The sequence below is a fragment of the Aspergillus sclerotioniger genome, assembly GCF_003184525.1.
Source record: "Aspergillus sclerotioniger CBS 115572 chromosome Unknown BO94scaffold_23, whole genome shotgun sequence".
NCBI lineage: Eukaryota > Fungi > Ascomycota > Eurotiomycetes > Eurotiales > Aspergillaceae > Aspergillus > Aspergillus sclerotioniger.
In genome coordinates, this window is record NW_020291013.1 from 436,505 (window position 1) to 456,256 (window position 19,752).

A 19,752-nucleotide genomic window follows, 5' to 3' on the forward strand; every position below is an offset into this window, starting at 1 on the left:
CTGGTATGCATGCGCCTGTGTATGTATGCATCATGCGGCTGGTGCATTGCGCTGGTGATCTGCTATGTATCCAGTATGTGGGAAACATTCCGGGGCTAGAAGGGAATACTGTGATGGTATATGATAGATGGACATATTATTTGAGGGGGAGGGGAAAATATGTACCGTGTAGCACAGTGATGGTTGATGACTCGTTTCTTTCATTTCATTGGCATTCGATCATGGTACGTAGGAATCTGGGACTGGGGCTGGTGGATGGTCGTCGAGACGAGAACATGCTGATGGAGTTGTAGGAAATTGATGTTTCCAGTTGCTACATTCTGGGATATATGGGTTTGGTGGATGCCGGGATGTCAGGTCATGTCTAGTGGATTCTACAGTATCAACCTGTGCAAGAGAGGCAGCCCACCCGTTCCAGACGGGTAGCGTGGAGGTGACAGAGCACTTGAAAGGGTAAAATAGACGCATGGCAAGCATTCAATCTCACCTGGAATGAGCGCCCGTTGAGAAAGGTGGAGCCGCTTGGCAACCATGAGGATGTCGGAATGCCTTTCTCAGTCGATGGGTACCCTCTGTCAAGCCGTGCAGGCTCATCAATCCCATCCAGACGGCCTCCTCCGTACGGATGGTTCGACTTCCCTGACCCGGGAGGAAGTTGACCCAGTAGTCGAAGAGCTTCCCGGCATCTGATGGGCGGATCTCCATGTCGCGGAGTTGAGGGTCGTTCCGGACAGCTGCTTCGATTCCAGCAACACCGCCAAAAACGATGAGAATATTCTGGAAGTCTAGTGGAGGTTGATTGTGGCAAATTGGGCGGTGGTGTATATTATCCTGATCGTAGACTTGTGGTTTTTCCTCCACCACGGTGGAGACTGGCACTCCGCGCTCGGATGTGCCGAAGGACAAATCGTAGCCGCCGTCAAAGGGGCATTCAGTGAAAATGGTGGATAAAGATCGACAGCGCCGCACATAGTAGCCCCAGTAATACCCTGCCTCTGCCCGCGGGGTAGATGGATGTACGGCTTCTGCGTAGGCGGACCCGTGCTGGGGGTATCGAACTGTGACTCGGGTATTTCCTGGGAGGTGGATGTGTGGGAGGACTGTTTTGTGAGAGAGACCAGTGTCCACGATAGTGGTATATGCACTCTTAGTAGGGTTATCATGATGGGGATAGTGATAGTCATTGCTCATATGGGCGGTGTTCCTGGCCGAATGTCTACTTCGATGTGCGTTTCGATCAGGGCCAGAAACAACGATGCCTTCGCGGAAGTCGCACCACTCATTGACACGCAGGTGATGAGGCATGTCCAAGCTAGGCAATAATCCAGCTGTGCGAAGGTTTGGATGGATCGGAAAGAGGTGTTTGCGCAGGTAAGGTGGAGTCTCAAGATACGATAGGACATGGGCTAGGAAGTGTGAAGGGTCCGAATAAGCGGTACAGCCATTGGAAGAGGACACAGTGCCGTCAACCTGCTCACTGGTTCTGGTCGTGCGCGAGTTATAGTAGTCTTCATGACCAAAGAAGTCATACGGGGCTCCGTTTTCATCGTCATCAATTATTATGACTTCATCGACGCAGAAAACAGCAAGGGCACGTGCGACTATACCGGCCAGGAGAGTCTTTTGTTCGATGGAGTGCGCGCTGGGCAACACTGTTAGTGACCGAACACACGCAGAATTGATCTGAATCAAGAGCTTGGGGTACTTACTTGGCTATAATGCTACCAGGAATGGCAATGCTGAGAGTATGTGATCGGCCACCCTTGGGAGTAAAAGTGGCTGAGGGTTTTTCGGTGAACAGGGCGTCGGCTGTGCCATTGAGATGCGGTGGGCTGCCCTCGTGGGTTGTCTTCCGTTTCTATACGGACCAGGATTGATGTTAGAGACTGAAGTTACAAGCAAGACAGTATGTTGCCATTGACATACCTTATATTTGGGACGGCGCATCACGGAGCGGCGGGAAAAAGAAGACGTGGATGGTGAGAGAAGGGGGAGGGCGAGAGTCAAAAATAATGGATGAAAAAGACTTTCAGGAACGAACGCTTGTTCATTTGACGAGCAAAAGATCTTTCGTGGAGCAGGGGATGGTCCAACAATGGGTGGATAATGGATGGATGATTGACCGATCAGACTCCCTTCCGATGACGTCGAGCTCCACCGGCTCCACCAAAGGTTAAATTTACTCCATCACGGAAAGAACAATGAAGAACGCATTGAAAAGTTGTCTTCATATGACGGAGGATTTCTGATCAATATCCAGCATCTCCTCCCTCCTCTACTTCTCCTTCCCGCATGATCATCACCCCCGAACTGCTCCCAATGCGCTCTGCCCCGACCTCCAACATCTTCCTGCAGTCCTCCCCAGATCGCACTCCCCCACTGGCCTTGACCTTCGTTCCCTTCCCAACTAGATTGGCCGTCGCTCTCATAATAGCAACATTCTCCACGCTCGCACCAGGCCCATTGAACCCTGTACTAGTCTTGATATAGTCCGCCCCGGCTATACACGCCAACACAGATCCAGCCACGATCTGCTCCCGTGTCAACTGCGATGTTTCCAGGATGACCTTCAGCCCAACTGGTGCAGGAGCTGCTTTGCGCACTTCCAACACATCGGTGTAGACGTCCACGTACTTCCCCTCCTGAAGGAGGGGGTAGTTGAGGACCATGTCGAGCTCGGACGCGCCCAGCTTCACTGCCTCTTTAGCTTCGGTTGTCTTCTCAGTCGTCTTGTAAGTTCCCTCGTGGAAGCCCACCACACAGGCTATGCCAACAGCAGGGTGTTCGTGTAGGTTTTGCACAGCACGGGACACATGATTCAGACGGACACAGACGGTTGCGAACTGGTGCTCAATGGCTTCTTGACATAGGTCGTCGATCTGTTGATCTGTTGCAGTCAGGGATAGCTGGGTGTGGTCGATTGTGCGATTGATTGCTGATGAGATGTCATATGAGGGGAAGGTAGTCGGGAGAGACTGCTGAATGCTGGAGATCAGCGTCGCCCATTCAGCGTCGGTTTGCGGCGTGGACATGGTGTGACGGTAGACTCGAAGCTCTGTGTACCTCTGTTGAGCCCTGGGGCGTTGTATGGACTATAACAGCACTCAATCTGCAGTAGATGGCTCCAAGTCGATGGATGTTTGGAAGAAACTCGATGGCAGTTGAGTTTCCGGCACGGGTCCCTCTTTGCGGGGCGTCCCAGCTGCAAGACATCCATCGTGATCCCCGCTGTGAGGGGTATTCTCTCCCACGATTCTGTTACAGCTAAGGCCGTGCAGAACAAGGTCGTTTGCAGTGATTAGGCAGTTTGCATTTATTTTGCCCTGGAGTCACTATCTCCAACCCAATCAGTCCCATTTGCTTTCCGACCAAGTACAATAGCCCATCGTACAGAACCTATGGACGGGGTTTCAAACCTCCACTCACCATGCATCAGGCGAAATTTTACAGCATCTGCATCGACCTGTGGTCCACATCAAGATAAAAATTCAAGAAACCAAAGTCTCAGGCGTGTGAAAAACAAAAAAGAACGCCGAGATGAAGCTTTTATTCCAGAGAGATATAAAACATAAACCATAAAAGCAAAAAGGTCGTGCCCGGGATCGAACCGGGATTGCTGGAATCAGAATCCAGAGTGATGACCATTACACTACACAACCTTGCTTGTTGTCGCATGTCTGAAGTCCATAAACATATCGCCGCCGCCGCCATTAACCACAGCTCTTGCACTCCGGGCCGCGAACATCATCCACCCGTCCGATCCTCCTACCAGGTCCTCCCGGTCCACCTCCGCCGCCTCCAGGGCCCCAGGAACCGCCACCACCTCCCCAACGAGCACTTGCATTGGGATCCTTTCCCGTGCCGGTGACATTGAATCTCGAGTTCTGGGCGGCAGTGTAAGGGTCCAACTAGAGTATGACACCTGTTAGCCCATATCCCATACCACGGGACTTCCACCTTTTCTATCAACAAATGGATGAGACATACCGAGAACAGGCTGACAAAGTACAATCCAATGAAGACGTAGACACTTTCAAAGAATCGAGCAATCCGGACCGTGAGTGGGGGACTGAATGAAGGTTGGTACTGTTAGCATCTCATCGTGGTAGGACGTAGTATTACTGAGGGCGATTACCTTGAGAGGACACGTCCCCCGGACACGTAAGTCTTGGGTTCGGATGACATTATGCCGTCTGGATGAGTGGATTGGTGGAGGGTTTGATGGCGAGGAGAAGGGAAGATGGAAGGAAGGTAGCCTGGCGGATGCGATGCGCTGATAAGGGACCTTGCCGTATAGGGGTTAGCGTAATTCATTGGGTCTGGCCGCGTTCTGATTTGGGTCTAGCGCGGAGAGACCCTCTGATGACATCAGTCATCAATTCCATCTTCACCAACTAACTACATAGCACTATGTAGTGAAGTCGAAGCTGGATGTCGACTTCCCCCCTCCGAACTTAATGCGTTTTCATAAAAATAACCATTGGCTAAGTCTCAGAATAGCTTCTTCTACAGCCCCACTAATGGGCACTGGGTCCTGCAATCCCAAACAGGAAATTGGTGCTGACGCCCGGGGATCCCTCAAAGAGCTTCCTCACCAGTGACTCAGATATCCGTACCCATGTCTATATAAAAGCCCGGTCTGTCAGTGAGGACTGAGCCTTGAACCATAACATTTTAAAGCATACTTCCAACCTACCCTGATAATCATCATGCTCTTCCAACTCACTCTCCTCCACCTCCCCACCTCCCTCCCCTCCGCCTCTCCCACCCTCCAATCCCACTTCTCCAAATTCACTTCCAATCCCACCCAACCAACCTACATATATACCCAAATCGAAGACCCCACATACATATATCTCCTCCAGCAATCGACCCCGGAGCAACAAAACACAAAGGAGTTCACGCACCCCGAAGGGGTGGCTTTAGAATGGACGCTGCGGATTGAGATCAATGACGCTACGCAAACGGATTACGCCGAGGCACCTCTGCCACTCAATGCCCCAGTCATGGCAATTGGGAGGTACTTTGTCGCTACGGGGAAGAAGGCTGGATATCAGGAGACGTTTGATGCCACCAGAGGTCATTTGGAGAGGTTTACGGCACCGTTGCCCTTGGCTGGTGGGTGGAGGATAGATCAGTGTTCTCGTGGGGAGGAAGAAGGAGAAGGGAAGGAGGAATATGTTTTGTTTAGTGGGTGGGATGCGGTGGAGAGGCATTTTGCTTTTGCGGAGACTGAAGGGTTTAAGGAGTTTGTTAAGATTAAAAGTTTCTTGGAGGGGGCGGAGATTAAGCATGCTTTGAGGTGGGAGGGGGTTGGTCGGTGAATTATGTAGTTCAGTTTGACTGTAGGTGTAGATTAATGAATATCTCCGCTCAGGGTGTTACTATTTACGCTACGTGTGTTGACTGCAAAGTGCTATAGGGTGTTTATATACAGCGCAGATCAAATTGGGATCGAATTGAATGGTAGATTGACCGTATGTCCTGATAAAGCCATCATGGGTTATGAACCCGGTGCTGTTTGCTGGATGATGATGCTTGGAATATGATCTGCCGATAGCTTTGATGCAGCGCAGCTGGACAGTTCTTGGATGGAGACACCCCCTATGATTTGCAACACGGGAAGATCAACAGACAGCTCCTTGACAAACCAATGCCGCAATTCGATGGCCACAAGAGAGTCCACTCCCATATCGGTCAACACCGTCGCTCCGGTGAGCGATTCCTCGGTGGAAAGCTGCAGCTTGGAGCGGACCTCCTTGATAAAGCCGTTGACAATGACCTCGACAACGCCGGCCATGCTCTCAGCCGACTCAAGTTGTATCATTATTGGAACACTGTCATTACTGCTAGACGCTGGTGTGGCCGGGTGAGCGGTATGCTTTATGAGATTCCACGCCTTCGGATTGCGTAGCCACAAAGCGTTAGGATTCTCAGCAGTGTCAATGAGCGTGTATCCCGCAATCACCTCAGGGTCTCTGCCAGAATCTGGATGCCCTGCGAGAATACCCTCAGCGAAGAGCTCATACAGGTCCTGCTCTGTCAAGTGCGGGGTTACTGTGTTCCGCTCAATGGCGCCCTGACGCGCACTATCTGCTCGTTCAAAGTAACCCACGCCCTTGATCAGACCAGGATGAATGATACTACCGACAAGGCCTTGCTCGCGCCGTTGTTGTATGAGCGCTGACATGAATTCAGTGGCAGCGGAATAGGCTGTCTGGCCCACATTACCCAATGGCCCAGCGGCTGATCCGAGCAGGATGAAGAATTCTAGATCGAGATTACCGAAGACCTCGTTCAAGATGATGCTTCCTTGGACCTTTGGAGCAACTACGCTCTGCATATCCTCTAGCGTCATTTGAGCAAAGAGGCAGTCCTTGAGCACCATCGCCCCGTTGACAACTCCCCCAACCGAGGGCAGTTCACTACAGATGGCGGCATAGGCGCGACAGATGGATCCACGGTTAGTGACATCCCTAGTGAAAAACGTTAATAGATGTTCTCATGTCACTGGCGGGAAACTTACATTGCCATTGGAACTACCCGGGCTCCCAGTCTTGCCATTTCCTCAATCCATTGTACATCAACGTGGGGGGATCGACTACCAAGTACTACAGACCGAGCTCCCCTACTGACCATCCACTGGCAGATAGATCGACCTAGATCACCCGTCATACCAGCAAGTAAATATGTCTTATGTGCGGAAAATGTGATCATAGAGCTTGCAGTCTGGATCCGAACAGGTACTTGACCTGACTGAGTCCAATCCACAATCTCCAATTGATTTGCGCCTGGGAAAGTGCCCTGCAAGCGTTGGACAGGAATAAGGCTAACTTCTTCCTGCGATGTGAATGTTTGCAAAGCAAACCCACAGGCTGCTAGAAATGTCTGCCCGGCAGTGGTCGAGTCAGGAGACGCCAGTAGATTGGAGGACACCCTGCCAATACTGGCTATGTCGATTTGGACAACATCCTCAGACATGAGAGTTTTTATTCGGTTGTAAACCCCGCATGTGGCCCGACTTCCGGTGATGGCAGATAGGTTGTCGGGCAGGAGACGAGATAGAGTGCGTGAAGAGCTTCTCTCATGGATGAACAACATATCTTTCTTCGGTGGTGTAGACTGAGCACTAGTGCTGAAGCATACCCGGATATTTCGTGCAAGAGCAAATGCTGAAAGTGCATCACAGACAGCCTTACATAGAGTATCGGCTCCGTAGACCAAAACAGATGTATTGGAGCGCACCTTGTCCACAATCTGAATAGCCAACAAGGCCGCAGCTGTCCTCATCAATAAAATTGGCTCTAGGTCCTCACCCACGCGGTCTGAAACCTGCCAGCACCACTCTGGCGGTGCTGTAATAGCTGAAGCGTGCTGGTCGGATAGCGCCAGCCACCGTGTCTTGTCCTTTTCATCTCGACCAACTATCAGGTGCAAAAACCCGGCGCCATCTATCTTGAACGCGGTTGTTGTTGAGAAGCGTGAAGTAAGCGGACGATAAGTTACCTGGGGCTCTTTGGCATCTTGTTCGTATTTCTGTCTTTCACCCAAGATAAACTCACAGCGCTTGCCTGACGGGGCAATGACCTGTACTGTGGAGTGTTGCAGAACAACAAGGCCTTTGACTACGTGGTAGCTGGCTGAATATCGCTGATTCTTGATATCATCGAAATGGACGCGTGGTATATTCAGTGTCCCATTTACAAGCTGTAATTCGAACTCCGTACTATCCACGCAGGTGTCCAGGTCGTGATCATTGTCCATAAGTGTATGAGCTAATCGCATGAAGATCGTGGCCAAAGTAGGTGCAGTGATCTCTTCATGGTCAGGAACATTCAAATACTGAAAGATAGACTGTGGGTTTTCATAGGCGACGCAGTGAATCATGGCCTTGCTCATACCCCAGTAGGGTTGCCTACTCTCCGAGCCTGCAGTTACCCATAGAAGCCTGCTGGCACTGTTCATTAGCATCTTCAGACCACTGAGACATTTGTCTGTAATGTCTTCGTAGCAAGGTGAGTCTAGATCGGCCAGGTTCAGAGCACACCATCCAAATAGATCTTCCACGTTCAGTGCGTCGAGAGCAGTTGCAACGACCAGCCGACGAAAACGGGGCGCGAGTAAGGCTTTCAAGGATTGAACCAAGTCTGCTGTTGCCTCTGTTGTACCCCCAATGAGGAGCAAGTTAGCCGGCAATACCCCCAAGAATTTGCACGGATCACGGAATAGCTGGATGCGACTATCAATGGCCTGGGTGACGAAGGTTGAGCCGGATTCAAGTTGACCTGCCGGTGAAACCGCTTCAAACCCACCGAATCCTGTGGTTTCAAGCAGCGTTTCCCATTTCTGGAGACTAATAGCTGGGCTCTGCGGATGGCCTTCCTCGTCGTACCACCACTTCTCAAACGAGGCAATCAGTGCGAGGCGGTTGATATTGGTGTTAGTAGCGGCATGGACAACGAGATACCCGCCAGGCTTAAGCAAGCGGCGAATATTCGTCAAAGCCTGCACCAGTTCTCTATGGTTACACATTATGCCGGCCGCAACGACAAGATCATACGAGTGTTCCTTGAAACCTTGATGGCAGGGATCCGATCTAATATCAAGTACCTGACAGGAAAACTGGTCTTTGTGTCCGGAAAAAGCTTCTTGCGCCGCCGCAAAGGAAGCCGGGGAAACGTCCGTGAAGATATATGAGTGATATGATCGCTTGATCTCATTCATGATCGGTTTTGTGGCGGAGCCGCTTCCTGCATTGATCTGGAGAATTTTCATTTGAGGAAAACGAAAAGCGATTTGTCCGATGAACACTGCGAGCTGGGAGTTGCTGAAATTGACATCGAAGGGGTCATTAAGTCCCCCGTCGCGGTTACTTTCTTGGTCCGACACACTCATCCCTTTAATGAAACTCGGTAGATTCTCCCCTGCTAGCCGTAGAGAAGACCAGGCATTGCTGGCTGCGGGTGCCATATCCATAACATCAGCCACAGTGCCAACCAGCCATTCTGGACGGCAGACTGGATGGGTACCCTCGCGTGTTGTGGACAGAACATGGTCCATCCATGCGATAATACGAGAACGGTGCCAGTCAAGATGTTCGCACTCTTCGGAAACCAGGTGTTGCTGAGCATCTCTCATGTATAGAAGAGCGCAGCGTTCCGCCAAATGGAGTTCCTCCTGGATCCGGGAATCCTGATATATATTGTTCGGATTAACCTGAGGTAGAAGTGGCCCCCAGATAATCTTTGAAAATATGGCACGATCCTCAGCAGATGTGATTGGAGCGACATGAAGGCCTTCGATTTGATATATACCTAGGCCATCGAGGTTAAATGCGTTTATATCACCCGTCATGCCATCAGGGTTGACATCGTAGAGGAAGGTCTCAATATCAAGCTCATTCTTAGTTCCCCTTGAGTCATGTTTGCACAACAGTGTATTTATGGCGACATGATCAATTGACACAGGGACCTGTAGTGCGCGAAGTTCTTCAAAGCTCCTCGCAGCTAACAGGGCCTGCAAGCTGGAATCCATAGTCGCTGGATGTAGCAGCAATGATGAAGTCGGGTCGGTACCTGAAACGATGCCCATTGACCCTTCCACCCGTCTAGTTAGAGCTTTTAGCCCCCGGAACGGACCGCTGTAGCCTAGTCCAAGCCTTCCCAAGCACGCATAAAATGCATCAACATTCACCGGCCGAGATGTCGTGACCAGAGAAGATTTTGGGGGCAGCAACAGAGGATCTTGTTCCCCAAACAATACAGTAAGTTTACCTGAAGCACATGCCTTCAGACTCCCGGCAAGACTTGCATAGCATTGAAAGGCTGCAAAAACAATGTCCCCCTTCCGTTCTATGAGCTCCACTTTGAAGATGGTCTCCACCCCACACGGATCGTCAGGGATAAGGATAGCACGATTGATGAGCACATCATCAAGTTCGACCAGACGCAAGGATAGACCGCGTGCCATTATTGCAGCCGCTTCCAATGCCATGACTATATATCCCGTGGCAGGAAACACGACTTGAGACTGGATCTGATGATCGTTGAGCCATTTCAATTCCGCCCGGCTTAAATGGTTGCGCCAGCGCCATTCATTTCCACCTGTTTCAGGGCTGGGTGTCCCCAAAAGAGGGTGTGGAGGGTCAATGCAATGTAGTCGGGCGTTGGTGAGGCGGGATAACTTCCAGTAAGATCGTGAATGGTCAAAAGGATATGTTGGTAGGTTCTTCAGGAAACGGCTTCCATATGAACGATCGAACAAAGATAGATAACCGTGTATATCAATGTTTGGTCCCAAGTATGCCCAGAAGAAACCAATTGCGCGAGAAAATACCTCCAGATTGTTGCTCCCACGCTCTCCCAAGCCAAGATACGCTACCTCGGACTTTGCATCCTTGATCACGGATAGTGTTTGCAAAATTGGTCCCTTGAGCGTGGGATGCGCCCCAACTTCGACTACCAGACCAATTTCGGGTTCATCTGTGAATGCCGCAGCCACTGCCTGAGAGAATAAAACAGGACGAAGCATATTCTGGCCCCAGTATTGGGGACTGAGGTCTTCTTCATGCAACTCTTTGTCCTTGTACACGCTAGAAAACCACTTGGTCATCACAGGATGCACTCGGATTCCACATACTTCGAGAGCATGACGGTAGGGTGCAGCGCATGGCACCACATGATGGGAATGGTAGGCTACATCCACACGGAGGCGATGCACTGAGAGGTCTAGGCTTTTCAACATCCATTCGAGCTCCTGCACAGCATCTACGTCCCCAGAGAATGTGACACTAACAGGAGAGTTGCTTGCAGCAACTCTAACTTTTCCGCTGAAACCTTCGTCGCAAAGCGCGTGCGCTTCCTCCCAGGGAATCCCACTAGCCAGCATCGCCCCAGGTTGACCATTTGCGCCAGCATGTTTGGTCATGAGACCTCGTAGATACGCAAGCCGGATCGCATCAGACGCGGTAATAGCGCCAGCGGCATAAGCTGCCGCGATTTCACCTGACGAGTGCCCGACAACCGCGGAGAAGCTCACATTAAGAGCGCGTAGAAAGTTGACTTGTATTATCTGGATGGCGGTGCGGAGAGGTTGAGATATGACTGCCTCATGAAGTCTTGAGGATGACTCAGGGGCTGAAAGCTCCTGGATCATCGAAAAGTTTGGACGATACTGCGATGGAAGACTATCTAGAGATGCTTGAAGCTCCGCCATCCAGGCCAGGGCTTGTGGACTGGCCGAAATTTGATCCCAGAACATCTGCGGATACTGCGCACCTTGTCCAGTGAAAATACCCAGTACTCGCCTAGGAGTATCGCTGGATCGGGAGACAATAGCCGGAGAAGCTGTTGCTGATCTCCGCTTCTCAATCTCTATCTGAACCATGCTTTGAAGGTCTTCGATTGAGGCCGCTGTAAGAGCAATTCGGTGACTTAATGCTGATCGTCGCTTCAGGAGAGACTCTGCCAGGCTGACCAGATCGACGTCAAAGTTATTTTGGAGAAACGCGCCATAGTGTTCCAGAACACCGGTCAATGCTTGCTCCGTAGATGCGGAGAAAGTAAATGGAAGAATCTGAGGAGACAGGGTATGCCCCAAAACGAGATTTGTGCCTGGGGTATAGTTCTCAATAATCGCATGTGCATTACTTCCACCGAACCCAAACGAGTTGACCGAAACCCGGCGAGGGACTCCTGGGGCAAGACTGGGCCACGGCATTGGCTCCGTTGGTACGCGGAGTCGAGATGTGAGAGGCTCAATAACGGGGTTTATACGATCTAAAAACATGTTTGGAGGGATGATGCCTTTCTGAACGCTTAGGGAGGCCTTTATGACGCCCGCCAAGCCAGCGACTCCTTCTGTATGGCCAATGACGGTTTTGATGGATCCCACATACAGCCAGTCCTCAGACGACTTATCAGGCGGCACTGGAATTCCAAAGAGTGCCTTGTAGATCGCGGTGGCTTCTTGTGGATCCCCGGCTTGCGTTCCGGTGCCATGGGCTTCGAAAAACTGGCACCGATCTTCAGGGCGAGCTGTTGGACTCAGCCCAATGATGGCATATGTTGAGCGTATTAGCTGTGACTGGGCCATGCTAGACGGCATAGTAATTCCCATACTGCGCCCATCGGCGTTGACCCCTGTGGCGCGAATAATACTTTCAATTGGGTCTCCATCCGCGATGGCCTCCCCCAGGCGTTTCAGAACCACGGAAGCTATACCCTCACCCCGTGCAAAACCATCCGCATTCTCATCCCACATCCGACACCTCCCAGTTGGGGAAAGTAGGTGCATCTTGGAAGCGGCAATGTACTCTCGCGGGCTAAGGATCAGGTTGCTGGCGGCTATTACAGCCAGGTGACAGTCTCCGTTTCGCAGGGCACCTACACCTTGATGAAGCGCCACCAAGCTAGAAGAGCATGCAGTGTCAATGGTCATAGATGGGCCATGCCAGTCAAAGAAGAAGGAAACACGATTGGCCAGCATAGATGATGCCGTTCCAGATGGGGTATACGTGGGTATCTCATCCCAATCGCAGCTAGCAAGGTTGCCATAGTCCGTATTCATGAGGCCACAGAAGACAGCTGTGTCAGAGCCTCGGAGACCTTCCATTTGCAGGCCTGCGGTTTCGAGGGACTCGTAGACGACCTCCAACAGCAGACGTTGCTGAGGGTCCATGGACTCCGCCTCGGCTCGAGAAACGTTGAAAAAGGGTGCATCGAATGCACGGATATCCTCGGTGAGAAAATAAGATTCTGGGGCCTTCGTTCTGCCATGATGACCATCGGGGTGGTAGAAGGTGTCATGCCTGAACCGGTCACTAGGAGTCTTGGAGGCTACATCGCGCGGATGATGGAGAAGGTCCCAGAGCCTGGTTGGGGATGATGCGGAGCCAGGAAATCGGCAACCTGTTCCGATAATTGCGATGGGCTCAGGGAATGACATGAAGAAGAAGAGCAGAAAAGAATGAACTTTGATGGGAGGGAAGTCAGATGACCCGCGCGATTGCCAGCCCGTCGGCCATCGCTCCCTTGCATACTTCCTTCTTATACTCCGTCCCTATTCTCCCACGACGCTTATCGACCGATATTTGCTTTAGTCCACAACTCAGGTGACCCTCTTATTTCCAAGCAAGCGTAGCTTGATACAGGGGCAGCGCTAATGTGAAAATGCTGCAGCTCTTCCCTTCCCTTTCCTTCCACGCACCGGAACCCCTCCCACTAACACTGGTTCACTTTCAGGCAGCTCCTCACCCGGTCTATCCAGGCTTAGGCGCAAGCCACCCTCATTATTACCACCTTCTCTTGCCATTTCATTTTAGAGGAATTCGAGAACAAAATCCCCACTAGAGGATCACATGCAAGTTATACCATTCCTGCTAATACAATGCGATAGTGTGCACCAGGACAGGGCAACTCCGGCGACACTTCCTCCTGGCTGGCTGGAGAGACAAACAAACCATGGTTGTGGCTTGGGAATTTCAATTGGCTACGTAAATGGCTCGTGTTGCTGCAGCATAACCGCGGCAAGACGGATGCAAGAGGGGTCGAAGTGGCCAGTCCAGTCTTTAGTGCCCTCGGCGTGTTTCCAGCTTTGGCATCGGCTGGCTTATCGCCGGCATCAAGGCCTTGGCTTTCAAACCATCGCCTAATATTGCCCCTGTATCCATGCCTGTCTTAGTCCTCTTGGACGTGTCTCCTCCGTCCCGCACTAGCCAGAGGCAACCCTGGATGGCAAAAAAACCAAGATAAGAGGTGCGAAATTGCGCTCTAACTAAGACGTCAAGGCCTCTACAACTGCAGTGCCATATCCACATAAACTTGTCCACGCGGCACAATACACAAAGCTACAACCAGTCGAAGAACATTTCATTTGCCTGATATGACCCGAACTTGAGTTCATGTGTGCCGCTACCCTGAAAACGGACTCCGTGCCTGACCGAACTATCACCGGAGGGCTTGGGCGCCATGCCAAGGAGCTCACAAGATCATCTCTCTTCAGCTGAGTCCGAAATAGTCATTCTACTCCATTCAACTAATAAGCGTCTGTGTATTGAACGACCAACGTTCAAATGGATAGTTCTGCAGTTAATCATTTTGATGTGCTGTCTTTTGCCTTTGGTCGCGTGGTCAACTACGAGGATCGCCCACTTTACATCAATGCTAAGGATCCCTCTCGCAGCCTATGTGCTATCCAGCTACGACGACTGGTGCGAACTCTGATCGCAGGTCTGAAACGCCATATCCAGCAAGGGGATTGTGTGTTGGTCCACCTGGGCAACAGCGTACGTAGTGTCATTATAGTGGTCACAATGACTGGGACTGATCTAAGACGAACAGTATGTCCACCCAGCACTCTTCTTCGGCATTATAGGTGCTGGGGGTGTATACCTGGGTGCTAGCCCTGACAGCCCACCTTATGAACTCATCAATGTTTTCAATCTGGGAAATCCAAAGTTGATCATTACATCAAGCCAGACATTACAGACTGTCCTGGGCGTCTCAACAAGCAAAGGTCTCTGTCCCGAACAAGTCTGTCTGTTCGAAGAGTTGGCTATCACCCGCTTCCTAGGATCAAGTCCTAGTATCCCGGTCGGGGGTGCTGGGCACATCACAATGGCACATTTTCTCTCCCACGGCGAAGAGGATTGGATCAGGCTTGATGAGGAATCTCTGGCAAAAACCACTCCGGCTGCCATGTACTGCACCAGCGGCACCAGCGGACTTCCAAAAGCCGCCGTTCTCTCACACCACGCCATTATTTCCCAACATAGGAATATACACTATGAATTTCCGTTCGATGTCAAGAGACTCGTTGTCATTCCAATGTACCATCGTTTTGGGGCACTCTGGCACACTTTCCCCATCCGTCACGGAGAGCCTGCATACATCATGCACAAGTTTGAGGTCGGCCAGTTTCTTAAAGCCGTCCAAGCCTATCAAATAACTGAAACACACATCGTTCCGGCCACGGTTCACCTACTGAACCAGACCTCTCAGCCTGTAACGGACTTCCTATCATCCCTGCGTATGGTAGGCGTTGGGGGTGCCCCTATTGATGCAGCATCACTGCAGAAGTTTCAAAGTCTGCTACACAGTCAGGCTACTGCGGCGCAGACCTGGGGTATGACAGAGACTGGCCCAGTATTTGTAGGCAAATATGGAGAACGATCTGATAAAGCAAGTATCGGGAAAACCATCGGTAACAACGAGGCAAAACTCCTCGACGATCAAGGTATGATAATAAACAGCGACGGCTGTTCTGGAGAGTTGTGCGTTCGAGGCACAGGTCTCCTTCTACACTACAAGGGACGAGATGACGGGATAGACAGAGAAGGGTGGTTCCGAACGGGGGATGTGGCCTACCGACAAGATGGATACTACTACCTACTGGGACGGACCAAAGAGATCATCAAAGTGCAAGGGCAAGCGATTCACAACCCATTCAATAAATCATGTCTAACGACACACAGATATCAAGTAGCACCAGCCGAGATAGAAGCTGTCCTCTTGACGCATCCAGGGATAAACGACGCCGCAGTCCTTGGAGTCCAATCGAGTGACAAAGGCGTCGAAGTTCCCCGGGCCTTTGTCGTGAAGTCTGCCTCAGGAACCCACCTGGCAGCAGATGATGTCTACCAATTTGCACAATCCCGATTAGCAGGCTACAAAGCCTTGGATGGGGGCGTGGTGTTCGTCACCGAGATCCCTCGAACAGTGAGTGGGAAGATCCTCCGAACCAAGTTGGCGCAGATGAACGCTCAGCGGGACAAAGTCGCCCAGATTCTCTCCCGCAGAGTCATTAAGGTGACCTCTTGATCAACGTACCACCTGGGAGGATCCGTGACTCTTGTGGACACAACTGCAACTGCGTCATCTCATATCACACGAGGAATAATCCCACATTTATCAGATATGTTTCGGAGGGAGTCTCACTTCACCATCACTTTTGACTGCTATTTCTCCATCCATTTCAAGCCGCATGACCTGAGATCAGCTCCATATAGAAATGCAGAGCACCTTTGACAGCTACGAGCAACAAGAGGCGATGTAGTTATATATCAGCATGAGAGCAACTCAGAAGTCGGTCTCGCTCCAAGGGCTTTTACGTACCTCTTACACTCCGAGCCTGATGCATAGATGCCGCAGTAACCGGTCACATTACAACCCAGACTCTGGACTTGGACAATAATTATTTCAAAGCAGCAAAATTGACCAAATTACATGCAGATAGAGATCGTAACAATCATCTAATGTATTCGTTATTTTTCTTTCATCTATGGGGTGGGTGGGTATCTATGCAACAAAATCCAGATCTAGTGAAAACCGTCCCTAACGATCATAAAGCCTCATCCCGACAGGTAGCCTCCGTAAGCAACTCATCCAACTCCCGAAATCCCTCCTCGACGACCCATTTCTGACCCTGAGCGGGATGCAGAACGTGGCAACTAGCACCCACCACCAACAAACCGGGAGGTCTCGAGCCCTCAGCTTCGAAGGCTGCGCTGACATGCTCCAATGTGGACCGGATGACGCGTTGGTCGCTGCAGGAGGCGCGCTCGATAATTGCGCACGGAGTGTCTCGTGGCCAGGGGATCCGTGGACGAAAGCCCTCTGCTGGCTCGGTAGTCAATGATTCTATGAGCGCGGACAGACGATGTAGGGCCATTAGGAAGACGACGGTTTGTGTGGGAACGTAAGTAGGGGGTTCTGGGGCGGCGCCTTTTCGTCCGGTGCCTGTGCAGATCAGAACCTGGTCGGACACGCCGCGGTGCGTGGAGGGGATGTCTGCGAAGAGGGGAGCGCTCAGTGCACTGGTGATGCCGGGAAGGACTACTGGTGTGTATCCTTCAGCTCGGAAGAATTCGAATTCTTCGCCTCCCCGGCCATAGAGGTACGGATCGCCTTGCTTCAGTCGAAGGACGTGTCTTCCTCGACGCAGAGAGTCTATTCCCATTTTCAAGAACTCCTCTTGGGCCTGGTCTGCGTTGCCTGGAAACTTGCGCGCGATGTGGACTTCGGTCCTGCGTGGGATCAGTTCCAGAACCGGTGCGGGGACGAGTTTATCGGCGAGGATGATATCCGCTGTTTGTATGGCATTGTATGTCGCGCGAGTGAGTAGGTCTGGGTGTCCTGGGCCAGAGCCGGCAAGAACAATTTTCCCTTTCTTTGACAAAGACTCCCGGCCGCCGATATCTTTGGGCCCTTCTTTGCCAGATGAGTACGCTTCCAGGATGGCATTGATGTCTTCATCGGTGATAGCGGCCAGTTTGCGAAGGGGCCAGTACTCGCAAATCTGAGATAGCCAGCGCATGCGGCGGGTTCTGGCTGCGGAGATATCGTCTTCTGTGACTAACGTGTTGAAAGTATGCCGTTGGCCGGTCGAATCATCTTCGTCGCCCTCAAGAGGTGCATCGCACAGTCCGGCAGCATAATCTTCGGCCCAGAGGCGCTTTCTCACTGCACCAAGCCTGTCAATGGCATTCCCGAGATTTGATGGAAGTCCGGACGAGATTTCTCTCCTGAGTCGGGAGGCCAGCTTGCAGCCGCGTCCTGATGTCGTAATACCGATGTGAAGAGGGCCATCCGAGTATGTGGACAGCAAGCTGAATGTGCAGAGGTCCGGAGCGTCGGACACATTCACTGGGATTCTCAGACGACGGCACAGCTTGGAGATATGTGCACTCGTTGGGTTGTTTCCGCCTAAAGTGACGAAGACCATGTCTACAACACAGTCGACTTCCTCTCTCCCTAGGCTCGTAAGATCGGCACCCTCGAACTCTCTGCGGATCCATTTCACGGAGTCGTTCTCAATCCGCTCGACCAACGTATACTGCAGTTCCTCTGTGTCCGGGGCAATGAGGACCGGCTCTGCACCAGCTTCGATGCTTTTAGCACAGCGAGCTGCTGCAAGAGGGTTGGACCCGATGATCAAATGCACATGGGACTCGACGTTCACGGCCGTCAGTAAAGGTGCTAAGGATCCGCTATCCGATGCATCCCTCATCTTGAAATTGCCACTGCGGGGTCTTGCAGTCTTATGCTCAGAACTGTTCCTCGAGTTTTGTCAAGTCTCTTGTTTGAAATGAAATGCCAGTGCCAAGCAAGCGAGAGTCTGAATGGGGAGATCCGCGTAGATTTATCTTTGCATGCCCACGGAGAAACGCAGTCAATCGATTAAGGTTCCAAGTTTTCTCAATTCCGCGGAGATGAAACGGGCAGTAATTGCAGATAACGATCACGTTTCTCCCACTCAGCGCATCATCCACGTCGATAAGCCTATCTCAGAGATTGCTAACAGAACACACCACAGAAAACTGGGGGAATTGTAGTCATCTAGCTATGGGGAATTTATAGATGCACTTCCTGATGGGGTTAAGGTGATATTGCGTGATCGGACACGCTGCTTAGATAAGCTGCTGCTCGCGGGATTGGAACCACTCGATCCGGGGAGATTAGTCAAACATATAACGTATTCCACAAGCGAGTCGGCACCACAAGCGAGCCGGCACCCCCGCTCCAATTTCTGCCCGCGGGCCAAATACTAAAGGCTTTATCAACAAAATAATTGCATTTCTATATAAAAACTAATTAGGAACTCGAGTAGGACATTGTAGCCGTCTATGTCCTAGAATATGACAATTACTGCAGCGTGGTGGCGCTCGTACGCGTGGCTCAACTGCAGAAAGTGCAGGATCTATAGGAAGCGTATTTTGAGCTTCATCAACCTCATTCTCGCGCTGAAATCGCTCTAGGCCTTCTTTAATAGCTGATCCCTCTGTAATAGCTAGCTGTCTAGTAGAGCGTTTCTTTTTTTGAAGCTTCTTTTCATGAGAAGCGCGTAATTTGCGGATTTCTTCGCGTGCAAGAATAAGCTCATTAAGATGTAATTCATGACCTTTAATAAGCTTATCAAATCGTATTTCTAGCGAAGATGAAGGGCTCTGCGTACGCGCTTTAAGCAGCTTCTTTGCTGTAGATGCCTGCTTGTCAAGCTGCCTAGTTGTATAAGGCGTTTTTGGCGCTGAATTAGTTGACCGGCTGCCTGGTGGTGTAGGGGTCTTTAGTTGAATATTCAGCTGACTGAGTACCCTATCTGGATTGAATGGAACTAGGCCAGCGCTTGCGAAGCTATTTCGAATAGTATCTGCTTGAAAAGCGCGTTCACGAGCTTGTGGAAAGGCCTCTAAGAAATCAAGTTTGTTGATATGATTGATTCCTGAACGTGCCTGTTCCTCTACTAAGCTGCTGTATGCTCGCTTTAGAGGTGCAAAGCAACCCACATCCAAAGATTAAAGTTTGTGAGAAGAATGAGCTGGCATGCAGATAGGAATGATATTATTCTCACTGCATATCTGATCGAATTGAGGCGTAAGATGGCTGCCATGGCTGTCAAGAATAAGAAGACAATATCTTCCAGTTGTACAGCTAGTAGTAGTAGGAATGAAGAGATTTTGAAGCCAGCAAAGGCCTATCTCATCTGTAGTCCATCCATTAGGACTAACCTCAATCCTACTATCGCGTGGGAGTTTGATATCTTGATACCAACTCTCTATATGGACCTTGCCTTTAAAGATCACACATGGAGAAAGCGCCCAACCAGTAGAGTTAATATACTCAATCAAAGTAACCCATTCTCGATTACCTGGCTGTACAAGAGAGGCCTTTCCATAGTAGTCAGCTTTAGTAACTACTTGAGCAGTAGCTACTAAGCCTATAGCGAAGCCAATCTCATCAAAATTGTAGATATCTT

The 19,752-nt window shown here is 50.9% G+C and overlaps 5 protein-coding genes and 1 non-coding gene across 6 annotated transcripts; 2 read left to right on the top strand and 4 right to left on the bottom strand.

Annotated features, from left to right (window-relative positions):
• Positions 1-219: 219 nt before the first annotated feature.
• BO94DRAFT_567783 (DUF171-domain-containing protein) lies at positions 220-4,276 on the bottom strand (the record flags this gene model as incomplete). Its single annotated transcript, XM_025614649.1, has 8 exons — positions 4,136-4,276; positions 3,988-4,069; positions 3,716-3,908; positions 2,312-3,055; positions 1,927-2,042; positions 1,710-1,858; positions 531-1,642; positions 220-278 (listed from the first exon to the last, which is right to left on the bottom strand). The coding sequence occupies exons 1-8, from the start codon at positions 4,183-4,185 to the stop codon at positions 220-222; spliced, it is 2,505 nt and encodes an 834-aa protein (XP_025465030.1). The 5' UTR covers positions 4,186-4,276.
• On the bottom strand, positions 3,588-3,659 carry BO94DRAFT_t233. The gene has a single exon. It is a non-coding gene; the product is annotated as a tRNA-Gln (tRNA).
• Positions 4,277-4,425: 149 nt separating the features above from the next.
• Positions 4,426-5,324, top strand: BO94DRAFT_577135 (uncharacterized protein; the record flags this gene model as incomplete). The annotated part of the gene is made up of 1 exon (XM_025615164.1): positions 4,426-5,324. Exon 1 carries the CDS (start codon positions 4,710-4,712, stop codon positions 5,322-5,324), a length of 615 nt encoding a protein of 204 aa, XP_025465031.1. The 5' UTR covers positions 4,426-4,709.
• Positions 5,325-5,413: 89 nt separating this feature from the next.
• On the bottom strand, positions 5,414-13,151 carry BO94DRAFT_169985 (ketoacyl-synt-domain-containing protein). The gene is made up of 2 exons (XM_025605918.1): positions 6,527-13,151; positions 5,414-6,476 (listed from the first exon to the last, which is right to left on the bottom strand). Exons 1-2 carry the CDS (start codon positions 12,943-12,945, stop codon positions 5,504-5,506), a joined length of 7,392 nt encoding a protein of 2,463 aa, XP_025465032.1. The 5' UTR covers positions 12,946-13,151; the 3' UTR covers positions 5,414-5,503.
• A 710-nt stretch (positions 13,152-13,861) lies between these two features.
• On the top strand, positions 13,862-16,240 carry BO94DRAFT_169992 (adenylate-forming enzyme AfeA). Its single transcript, XM_025605919.1, has 3 exons — positions 13,862-14,284; positions 14,340-15,424; positions 15,473-16,240. Exons 1-3 carry the CDS (start codon positions 14,072-14,074, stop codon positions 15,816-15,818), a joined length of 1,644 nt encoding a protein of 547 aa, XP_025465033.1. The 5' UTR covers positions 13,862-14,071; the 3' UTR covers positions 15,819-16,240.
• Positions 16,241-16,267: 27 nt separating this feature from the next.
• On the bottom strand, positions 16,268-18,306 carry BO94DRAFT_537486 (putative siroheme synthase). The gene has a single exon (XM_025612283.1). The coding sequence runs from the start codon at positions 18,004-18,006 to the stop codon at positions 16,339-16,341; it is 1,668 nt and encodes a 555-aa protein (XP_025465034.1). The 5' UTR covers positions 18,007-18,306; the 3' UTR covers positions 16,268-16,338.
• Between the last annotated feature and the right edge of the window lie 1,446 nt (positions 18,307-19,752).